At 42.9% G+C, this 11,961-nt stretch overlaps 1 protein-coding gene across 1 annotated transcript in view; it reads right to left on the reverse strand.

Annotated features, from left to right (window-relative positions):
• The window catches only part of LOC133270738 (D-threitol dehydrogenase-like), a 28,093-nt gene extending 18,557 nt beyond the window's left edge, over positions 1 to 9,536 (reverse strand). Inside the window, exons 1-4 of the mRNA XM_061456218.1 lie at positions 9,530 to 9,536; positions 8,924 to 9,156; positions 1,648 to 1,884; positions 346 to 423 (exon numbers count right to left, since the gene is read on the reverse strand). Of these exons, the coding sequence (XP_061312202.1) occupies positions 346 to 423; positions 1,648 to 1,884; positions 8,924 to 9,156; positions 9,530 to 9,536 (555 nt within the window). The remainder of the gene's footprint in view (positions 1 to 345; positions 424 to 1,647; positions 1,885 to 8,923; positions 9,157 to 9,529) is intronic.
• Positions 9,537 to 11,961: the final 2,425 nt, after the last annotated feature.

Consider the following 11,961-nt stretch of genomic DNA (forward strand, 5'->3'; position numbering starts at 1 on the left):
CTTCAGCTCTATTGCATGAGTTCATTACCGCTGGCCCCTAGCTCCATATGCCCACACTCCCCTGTACAGGAAGGACTGGAGAGCACTGGGCATGGATACCCAGTGAGCAGCTTGCCAGCATGGCTGAGCCAAAAATCTTTGCAAGGAATCAGCATTTAATAGGCTTAGTGTAACCTTGGACTAGTGTGGCTAGTATTTGCCAAGCCCTAAGCTGGTAAACCCATGCTGCACAGCACCATGGCACAATAGAACACGAGTTTGGGCTCTTGACACCAAACCCGTGCAAATCATTTTGTCATTGACATCAGCTTTCCCCAGAAGTTCTCACAGAAAGGAAATACACACCTTGGATTCAACCACTGCGTCTGGAGGCACAGGGCTCCTTCGAATGATGCTCAGTCCACTCTGCACAGGTAAAATTACCTGCAAATGGAACACATACACACACAATTCTCAACTGCTTTGTACTTAGCTTTCTATCACCCAGATCCCACTGATATGAAGGATAGTCCGTCCTTCCTTAGGCCACAGTAGCTTTTCTCCTATGCTTTAACTGAAATTCCTTCCAACGTAAATATGTCAGGCATTTGTATTCACTCACATTCCTCTTCCAAACTCACGGCTTCCACAAATGCCAGCAAGAGAAAAAATGCAATTTTGTCTCTCTGTTTTCTAAATCAGTGTCAGCTACAGCAATTTCTGGGTTTCCACAGCCTGGTTAATGCTGTCATGAGGGTATTCCAGTCTTATGCTTGCAGGTCAGCAAATCATAATTACCAACACTTTGGCGTTCCTCAACATTTGCTAGAACATCTGTCCTGCACATATAGATGAGCATCAGTGGGTTTGCCACATACCTTCTCTGGCACCATTAACACACTTCAGTGAAAACTGCACTGTGCTGGAGATTCAACACCAATATCAAATATTAGATGTGAAACCCCACATGGTTTACCTGCATTGGATAGCTAACAGTAAGATTCAGGGCATGGAAAATTGTTGTTAATCTTTCCTAGGGAGGTGGAAGACGTCAGTTCTCCCACCATGGGACCAGCCTCACAGTGCAGAGAAGGAGGCAGGGATCCAGCTATCCTCTGTGGCTACCCCAGCCCCAGCAGCCCCTCTGCCACACTGGTGTGGCTATGGCATGTAAACAAGCTTTGCAGGCTGATAGCTACTGCCCTGGGGTAGCATCATGCAACCCTGCTTTTAAAACCTTGGAGGATATGCGTCTACTTTTGCCTCTCAAACCACAATATGTTGTTTATACATCCTATTACTTCATTTTTTCTCCTGCTGGAGTAGGACTTTGTTGGCTCCTGTTGTGCTCATGATGCCCTACAGCCTCCAGAGTTTTTAAAGCAGAGCAGCAGTTCCTTGGTTATACTGTAGAGCTGATTATTCACTCTTAAGTGCTCCACTTTTATCTTGCCTTTCATACATTGTATGATGCAGACAGGAAGTAGGGGCCATTTCTGAATACGGAAACTCATACACAGAGCTCAAGTGAGGTGAATGATAATAAAATTTGAGTTCAGTTTAGGTCCTCTGGATAATGGCACCAACAAAAGAAACATTTTAAAGAGTACTTTGCAAAATCCATAGGTACAGTACCACAGGCACCTTAACCAATTGCATTGCACTAACCTGCTCAACACGAGGATCTGAATTAATCACTGTGTTTAATTTTCTGACAGCTAGTACATTTTCATCAGATACATTCTCCAGGTAGACTTGTCCTTTCATGAGTGTATTCTCTACACAGATCACTGCATCCATTCTCAGCAAGTGGTTATCCATGACAAAGGTGTAGTAGCTAACAGCGTTCCTTTGATCAGCATCAATAAAGACTATATCAAAGTCTTCATCCTCAGCATGTAATGCCTGGAAAAAAAATATGTTGGAGAAAACACTCATTATTTACTTGACAATTTTAAGTTTTTTCATTACAATGTCCTTTATATAAAGCCCAGACCAGAGGGAACCCTCTTATTTTAAGGTAAAATTGCTAGAATTACTTCTGGAATTTTCCATCCTTTGCAAAGAATTTTTCAGAAATGCAGATGCCCCAAACTCTGAAACTATCAAAGAAAATCAGGATACAAAAGAGGATGGTTCATCCCAGCTTGTGGTGTTGAAAGTCACAGCAGAAACATCTGCATATTTACAGTCAAAGTGAATTGATCCATCAGGGTAACGGAGAGGACTGGCATCAAACCCTGCAGCTGAGGTGCTGCAATAAGTTATCTCTTCTCAGAAGAGTAGCTATCAACAAATTGAAGAGTGGCAATTATATCAGTCTGCGATAAAGAAGCATAAGGCTGATCCTGGGAATTGCAAACTAGCGAGTCCCACTTCAGTAGCAGGAAAATGGTTGAAATCCCAATTAATAATAGAATTATAAAGCACATAAAAGAACAGGTCATGATAGAGATAAAGCAGCACAGCTCATATGAAGGAAAATGATGTTTCTTTAATCTAAAAAAATGCTTTGGATGGCTCAGCAACAGAGAGGATAAAAGAGAACTGGCTGCTATCATCTAATTGGATTTTCAGAAATGTGGCACACCTTCCCTCCAAGCAGGCTGCTGATGATAATGTATAAAAGTGTTGATGGATGACCAGATGGGAGCCTTTACAGCCTTCTCCTGTGGCAGTTAATGCACTCGCTGCCCAAGAGGCTGCTATGGAATATTTCAGATTCCATCTGGGACTATTTAACTGCATCTGTGTGCGTTGCAGTGAAACAACGGCTCATCCACCTATCTCGGCAAGCAGAAATGCTTTAAAGTCTTGGCATTTCAAGTGAAAAGAGAAACAATTATGTTTTCCAGAACTCACTGTTTCTACCACAACTTTTAACAGTACTTCTTGCGTCCAGATTTCCCTTTTGTGTTTGGAGACATTGCTCCCAATGAGTGATGAGCGATCTCCCGAGACGTTAAAGCATCAATAACAAATGGCAACAGAATGTGAAAAACTAATTTGTTTTCAAGAGTGAGTTTGATGGCTCCCAAACAGAGATTTCAGGAGCCTTTCTGAAGCAGGGAATGTGTCAATCAGACAAGGAAATAGTGGGAAGTGGATCACTGAAGTTCTGAATTACTCCACTGTGCAAACTGGTTTCACTGTGAGCTTGCTAGTGGTTAAGAAATTAACCCTGCCTGAGAGCCTGGACAGGCTTGACAGGTAAGTCACACTTTACTACAGATGCTTGATAACACAGAAGCTCTGCCAGAAGCATTCACAAATCCACATTTAGGACACCTTTGGATACTACACTATAATGAAAGAAGACCAGGCCAAATATATGCTCATTTACAGTGAACGTAGCAGAAACTGAGACATCTGGTTTCCTACAATTCATCTTTTCATTTCATAACCAATAAGAAAATTTTGCCCCTGTTCTCTCTTGATCTGTATTGGGGGAAAGCAGCAGGAACATTTTTGCTACTGTAGAAGAGCATCTTACATCAGGGTGCAACTCAGCCAGTCTGTCCAATGTAGAAACTTCAGGAAGGGTCAGAAGATAAAAGCTGGGAGGAGTTCATCAGGAAGAGGGATTAGAGGCCTCATTCCCCAGAGAGAAGAGCCAAAGCAAAAGTCAAGTAATTATCATGAGTTATCACTACTTTCTGACTTGTAACCTTCCCAAGCAGAGGAGATGGGGGGCAGACATTCAGAGGCAGATGTGGCCATCTCTGAACATATGTTATGACTGCTGCATGGTATGGCTCCCTAATGAAAAAGAATCTCACTTTTATGCACTGACTTCATTAGGTCCATATGGAGTTGTGCAGCTCTTTGGATATTAGCTGGACTTCTCATTTCAGCCTTCCTTCTGTACTGTCTACCTGCTGATAGCTTATCTCCTTCTTATCTATCTTCTGATACAGATAAACCACCTTTTAACTTCACAGCTTTCATCCCAGGAGGGTGCCTGTGTTGTTTATGTATCCAGCACATGCCTGTCTCGTCCTTGCACTGCCTGGATATGCAAGGCCACTGATTAGAAGGCATTTCTATTTTGCCAGTTCAAGTCCTGAACAGTCAGCCATGAAGGAACCTTTCATTTCTTCTACATACCCAGTACTAGATACCTCTGTGGAAATGCCTGAGACACTGCACTGGAGTTTGTACTGGGATCTTGCCATCACTTGGGCTTCTTGTTTCCACAGCTTCAAGACTGCTGTAGGGTTTTCCATATTTAACTGGAAACAGCTCCAGGCCTATAAGGGGAATCCATTAGTTTCTTTGAACCAGCTTTGCCTTTAAAGCAGCCTCTACACAAGAAGATAACAGCCACAGGAACGGGTGGGCACCATGGCCAGGGTACCACACTGGAGAGGGTTTCTTCACTGCTAACACCCACTGCTGAACTAAGACAGCCAGGAGGGAAAAAAGCTGCTTTACTGGTAGCTCTGACTGCAGAGGTAAGCAGTGGAACTATCAGTGCAGTGAGGAAGAGGAGAACACACTGCTGTCCCTCTCAAAACGGATGAGGGGGTTTAAGAGGAGGGATTGACAACCCCTGTCCTCCCAGAACAGACTGGGTCAGGACCTGCCTGGGACCTCACAGAACGCTGGAGATGCCTTTGTCCTCTGCTAGGAGAGAGGCAGAGCCAAAACTTCTCCAACTGTGAGGAAAGTTGAGATCCAGAACGAAATAATCTGCCTGCAAAATATCCTGCTGAAACTAATTTCCTGAATGTTTACAGTGCAGTCCCTGCTCCTTGCTACAGAGGCATCATAGATGGTAACATATGGCAACAAGAAGTGTCTTAATTCAGAGCAAACTTGGCTGAAATTAATGCTTTTACTTACAGCAAGTCATTGACTTCCTTTTGGATTAAAACAAAAACCCCAAAATGTTATCACTGCATTCCATCAAAGAGATAAACCAAAAGCGAGCATGAGGAAGGGCACAGCAACACTGTTGATGGATACGGCAAAAGATCAGGGAGAGGACATCCCAAATAAAAACATGACAGAATCTTCTGCCAAAGCTCAGAGAAAACCTGATTGGAGTCCTGATGAGAGACCACTCCCTCATAAGGCACATACAAACTCAGTCTGAAAAAAACGACTGTCCGGTTCCTTTGATATGGATCATACAGTCAGCATATTTGTAATAGAGATGTACTCAAAACTTATTACCTTCCCTTTGCCTTGTTCTTGACCTAAATGTAATAGCAATCCATCCTTAGGGTACACAGAATACATGAAAACGTACAGCTTCCTTTTAAAACACCATTAGAATATTTTACTGTATGTGGACATACACTCTTGTTACTCCTAAATGCTATTCTATTGAGTACAGTTTATATTCACCGGCAAAGCTTAATCTCTAGGGAAGCTAGAGAGGGAATGCAATTTCTAGTAATAACAGCTCACAACAGTGAATACTATCCACTTATCCCCACAATTTCCAGCTATTTTGGACTCCTTTCTGAATTAACCTTTCATATCAAAAGGAGCAATTCTAGAGCACACTAGAGACTCCGACACAATTTCATGCATAATTTATTCACTCAGTTCAACATTAAACGCAGAGTCCTTGACTTTGTCAAGGTGGATTCTGTTGGCAGACTTCACAAGCAGCAAAACAGGAGAAATGAGATCTGCAGCTCAACCTCTTCACCTATTCTGCCTGGTAAAAGGAGGGGAAAAAAGGAAAAAGAAAGCCCCGACATGCTTACACAATGCCCTGCAATCAGCAGAATCTGCCATAAACATGGTGTTATTTTTTGCCTTGCCTTTTCGGTTTTAAAACGGAAGGATCAAAATCATGGATGGGAATAATTTCCTGGTAGTTTGCACTCCCTCTGGACTCAATCCTGCATTCATTGTTCAACCAAAGGCCCACTGGGAATTAAAGGAAGCTCTTTGTGCAGGATCAGGCCTCTTGCTCACAGCTGATGCGTGGCAAGGTTCATTATTCAGGCACAGCACGGCAGAGTTTAGGTTTAAGGAGCTTGTTGGGACATGTTTTTAAACCCTGGCCCATCACACATCGAAGAGGTAGCCAATTCCCACTGAAAGCACCTGTATCAAAGACTGACGCAGGGAAATACTTGAATTTAACTTAAAAGTATTGTGCAAAAATTACAGAGGTCATTTGGCACAGGGGCTTGTGCCATGGTGTCCGTGAGCTACATGCTTTGGTGGAGACCTAACTTAGCTTGACAGTGTCTGTCCTTCATGCATGGGTTTTTTTCCATCATGCCATCAGGTACCAAAATGCACCCCCGCTTGTGTACCAGAGCTCTACAGCTCCTGTCTGCTATTTAGCATCCTTTCACAGCTCAAAACCCCAGATTTTTTGCAGCTGGCTCTGATCTTGGACAAGAGACACAGAACCTGGCTGACCTCACCAACTCTGTGATAAAGGAAAGGAGCAGCAAGAGGCTTCAGGAAGCCTGGCCAAAGTGCTGCCATGGACTGCTGTGCTGTGTTTGCATAGCTCTCCATTTGCTCACAGCCCTGATGGGTCACTGTTATAGGTGGAAAAGACAGAGCCATGTGGGTGCCACAATGGCCCTGCTGTCTGAGGTGTGCTGGCACAAATAGGTCTATCCTTGTGGCAACCACTGCAACATCTGGCAGCTTTCCTTGTAAAGGACATCAGTGAGAGGTGTGGATACAGCAGCGGATGGTATCCTTTACCTGAGGTTAGGATGTAACTCTTGGGTGGACTAGTTTTACACCAGAAGTGAGAGTACATCATATGCCTTTTGCCAGTCTGGGCTTTCTGAATCATAGCTTCATGCAGCAGAAAAGGACTTCCCTGCCAGGCAGGGTTATCTATGTATCATATGACATTTTTGTGCTTTGAAGGAGCCAGTGCAGCGAGGCAAATCCACTGCTCCCAGGAGCTTGCACTGCTGCAAAAATCTGAGCTGCGGCAGGTAAGTGGAAATCCTGCCCTACTGCACTCAGCTTGGAAGGAAAATGCAGCCAGCTGCAGCAGGCACCTCCAAAGAGCAAGGGCTGGTGACCATCTCTGCCCTCTAATTTCTCCAAGGGGACTAGGATGAAACCTAGGGCTGCAGGCACCATAGACAACAAAGACAATACTTGCCAGAGCTTGTTCCAGCTTTCCTGAAAATCACCAGGCTTTTCAACAACTGTTAGCCTGCTCTGCTCTAGAACAGCCTTCCTGCAGATGATGGAGGACAGAAACACTTGTTCTCTATCTCCTCCATTAAGCTGAGCTTGGCTGTGCCATCCATGGTCCATGTCCCACCTGTGACTGCCTCATCCTTTCAGCATGCCCATGTGGCAGTGGAGGAAGTCAGCATGGTCTCCAGTCTAAACTGGTCTTCTCTAAGAGGGAAAAGACAGCACACTGTTCACAGCTTGAGTCTCTTCCATGCATCCAGGAGTGTGTTTCACACACAGCTGCCCCACTCCAGCTGGGCAAACTTCAAAGAGCCCAAAATTCAAAGGCATCAGACAGGCCACCAGATGCACTGCTTCATCATTTACTGCCATTGTGGGCTGGGACCATTGTGTATTAAGACCTGAAGGACAATCCTGATTACCCTGATACCAACGACAATATATCTGCCAGGCTGAGCAATAGCAGTTCAGAACCCAGTGAAAAAACCCTGCATAGACAGGGGTCTCCAGAGCTAGGATCTCTCCTGCCAAACACAAGCAACCTCCGCTCCTACCAGCTCCAAGAGCTATCTGAAGTCCTGAGTACCTGCAGAACTGGGGTCAGGATGTGCCTTTACATTGCAAGCGGAGGGTATAAAATCAATTGCAACATTCTGTTTTAAGGATTTAATTTTCATGTCTTTGCTCCCCTCTTTAATCTCTACGCAGCATGTACTCTGCCTGCCTCTAGATATTTTAATTCAGTCACAGTAAGTCAGTTGCACAGAATGGGCACTAGAGAGCAACAGCAATTCAATTAATTTCACACTCACTGCGGGGAGCTGGGATTTTAAATGCTGCACATTGCAGGTGATCTGTAACGTTTCGTTTGTTCAGATACCTGGCAAAGCTCTCTGTTGATTTCTTATCAGACTTGGAGTTCATGCGAGCCAGAGGTCAGAAAGCTCCTGGCCATTTCATTTTAGAAATAAATATGGTACTTGTTAATGCAAATAAAATTACAATCAAGTTCACACTGACACATCCAGATTGAAAACAGAATCAGATCAAATTGGTTTGCGTTAATAATAGAAAGGCTATTTATGTAATGGACGTGGCACGGGCATCACCTGTTAGTGTGCTGGACCTCCAGCAACTTCATGGAGATGGGTAAACTGGAATTAAACATGAGACTCCTCTAGCTGCATGAAATCATAAGCTTTTCTCTTTCCTGGAACAAAGTCAGTAGGGAGAACGAAACAAATAGAGCTCACACATTTCCTTGTCTGAAGCTTATCACATTGCTCTGGAGGTGAGAAGCTTCGGGTCTAATTGCCCGCAATGTTTTCAGTGGGGGAAAATGAGAGGTTGTGGTTGAATTACAAACTAACTTCTTTGGGACTTTCCTGATTCTTGTGAACACTGGGAGAAAGCTGTCCTCAAGAGCTGCCTCCAAAGGGCACAGATACGCTCTTCCAGCTTGTTATACTTGGAATTAGAGACCCTGAAACAAAGTCCATGCACATAAAGTAAACCTCTGCCATCGAAGCCTACTGACCCACACTTAAAGCTTTTGATTCCTCTGATCAAAAAGCTACAGTATTTTAGTTAAAAAGGAAAAAAAAACTATCTTGCATGAAAGCTGTCCCATCACACCTTATCATGAATAAGAAATAACTATAATGCAAGACCATGTTCACTTAATTTGCAAGTAAACTAAGGTCATCGTATAGCATTTTGGGTGCAGGAGATTGGACCTGCCTGAAACTCTTTAATCTGCTCTGTACAAGAGCTCCCAAACTCCCCTTCCAACTGACTTTACCTCCAAAGTGTCTGCAATTGGTCCCACTCGCATGCTTATCTTTTTGCCATCTGAGGAGTAATCAAATGCTTCTTGGCTGTTCACTCCGAGATACGGCGCTTCAGCACATGCAAAGATCTTGCCATCATCTGGCAATTCTTCTGCGATAGCAAGGATACTGTAACCTTTAAGCTTGCCAATTAATAAAATCTTTCTGGCTCTGATCATATGAACAAGCATCCTAAAAATGTGGCCTGTTGAAAGACAAGAATGAACATGTAAAAATAAAGCCATAGGAACGGCTGTACTTTGTTCACAATGAGAATTAGATGTACCTTATAAGTGATCATTTAAAAAATTATTTATATAATTTAAAACACTTTAAAATAAGGGTTTAACCACAGAATCTGAGAAATTTTCACCTAAAATGCAGCTAAAACGACAACAGAATAAAGGGACTGGTTTTAAATGCAGAACCTTTATCATCAATGCTGCTATTGTTCAAGCGCTTGTTAAATAGTGCTTGAAATATTGCATACTTTAACATTCCCCCCATATGAAAATGGCTTTAAGATGTCTCCATATTCTTGCTGGAACCCGGTAAAAAGAAAGAAATCACTACATTACCTTGCATTTGCTCTTAGAGTCATTATCCTTAGACAGCACCATCATTTAATAAATTTATCATCAGTGGTGTCCTTCGAACAATGTATTAGTGTAATACATTATAAGAGTACTTCACTGTGATGATATATTACTCAAAAGATGGGAACATCTGGGAAGAATGAATCTGGGAATAGATTTAGTGTAATAGGCTTTATATGGGGATACAAGCCTGGGTATTGCTACTTAAAAAAGTATGGTGCCTTGCCACAGGCCATCTCAACCACAAAAGCACATGAATGCCTATCAGACACACCAAACCAGCATGATTTTTCCCTTCCTTCCTCTTCTGGTGAGGGTGATGATCGATGTGCTGATCCCCACTGAGGGATGGGGCTGGCACTGTGAATTAAAGCACTCACAAACATGTGCATGAGCACAAGGACACAGGAGGTGGGGAACAAGGAAAATTCATGCAAAAGGAAGATCAAAGCCTACATGAAGTTCTTATGTTTCGTTTTAAATAATTTTCCACATTTTCTGAGCACCTCTATGCTATTCACCCTTTCCCCACTCAATACTGAGCAGAGAAGGATGAAGTTCACTGACGACCTTTACACCAATCCAGTGCAATTTTACCCTCTTGGTTGACCAACTTGCCATTCAAAGATCCAAAGGCACGTTCTTCCTGCAGCTTAACTCTGGTTCCAGTTCCTCCAGCATTCCCTGGGCCATGGTCAGGTGAAGTTTTTCTAGGAAAAGAAGTAAATTTCAACATTATGACAAAACCCAAAATCTGAGCATTATTCATAAATCCAGCAATCAAGAGCAAATACCTCAAAAAGGTCCATCTGTGCATGAGCATGAGAAATTAACTTAGAAGCATCACAAATAACCCTAAATAACAGTCCGAAGAGGGACCTCATTTGGCAATAGGCCTGCCTCAGTGCTGGCAGCCCCTCCAGCCATAGGGATTGGGAAGAACAAGGGGTCGTGAGACTGCAGGAGAGCATTCCCCACTGCTCAACCCCAAATCTTTCCCATTTCCAGTTGGCCCAATTGCTGGTTTGGAATAAATGGCTCCAGCTGCACTGGCCAGGTTCTGTTCAGCTCTAGGGTGATATTTTTCTTTTTTCAGGGAAAAAAAAAAAAGATAAGATTTCATTGCAAATTATGAAAAGATGGAAAAATCTAAAATTTTTTGAAAGACAAGAAAAAATTGGTTTTCCTCACAAACTGCTGAGAAAAGCAGGGTATCTTCAGGTGCTATTTCACAGAAGCCAGGCTTGTGACAATGTCTCTGAATGAAGTGAGATGCTACCTATTACAAAGAGGAGGGAACAAGCACCTGGAAGAAGTCCATAGTCTCCAGACAGATTAGATTACCTTATGTGAAGAAAGTAACAACCAGAAATTGCTGGTGAGACTTCTGCAGGCCAGAATTTAGAGCCATTTCAGCTTTTATTTTCCATAGCTCCCCCCTAACTCCTCAGTAAAATGAGAAAGAATTCATAACCCATGTCAGCCACACTCAGATAATCCAAGACTTAGAGAGAACATTTCATATAACCTCTTTTCTGCCCCTCACAAATGCTTTAACAACTTTAATAAGGTAATGTATAGCTATTATCGTACAGCAAGTGTAAGTCAAACAACTATCAGCTATTATTTTGGCAACAGAACGAACGCTCAGGGTTCCTGCAATCCACAGCCTGGAACAGTTTACACATTGTCAATTTTAGACAGAACTGGCTTTTTCCACATATCAAAATGTACACTGATAAATGGGAATTGTTCAGCGGACCCCATGTGGCTGGGTAATATACTGTAGCTCAAGAAAAGAATAATGAGGGTATCAGTTGGACTTCTGAATTAATGATACCTTAAATTAGTTTAATTAATTAGTTTAGTTACTAGAGTCATTTAGTTAGCAGATTAATTAATGTTTGTTGAGTGCTTGCAGATAAAAGCTGCATATAAAGGCTGTTATTATAGGGTAGATTCAGAGGTGGGTTTTCTTCACGCTTTATTTGTCAGAGCACCAGTTTGATCCGGGGGCTCATTCTCTGAGTGCGTCAGAGGGCACTGTATGGAGGTTGGATTGCTGATATTTTACAGGACATGGCCACAGTCAGTAGACAGCTGGTACCATATCTTACAAAACTGAGAGTTAGGACTTTTTGATCTCATCTCATCTCCTCTCCTCCAGGCCGTAGGCACACACAGACACAAAACCACACATCTGTGCACACTCTGCTGTATGGGTTCAGTTAACTCTCATTTTTCTTCCTTCCACTGACCCCTTTTTATGGTGTATTCTGAACAGAAAATCTAAGAACATATTCATACAACCACAAAAAAAAACACAAGATTGCCAAGGAGTATCCATACCTCTTTGAAGTTGCCATTGCATCCAGGTAGGGGTCTAGCCCAAGAGCAACATCGAGAGCTTTTTG

The sequence above is a fragment of the Pezoporus flaviventris genome, unplaced genomic scaffold (genome assembly GCF_033815535.1).
Source record: "Pezoporus flaviventris isolate CSIRO_AGI_PZ_B2104156 unplaced genomic scaffold, CSIRO_AGI_Pfla_v1 ptg000021l, whole genome shotgun sequence".
NCBI lineage: Eukaryota > Metazoa > Chordata > Aves > Psittaciformes > Psittacidae > Pezoporus > Pezoporus flaviventris.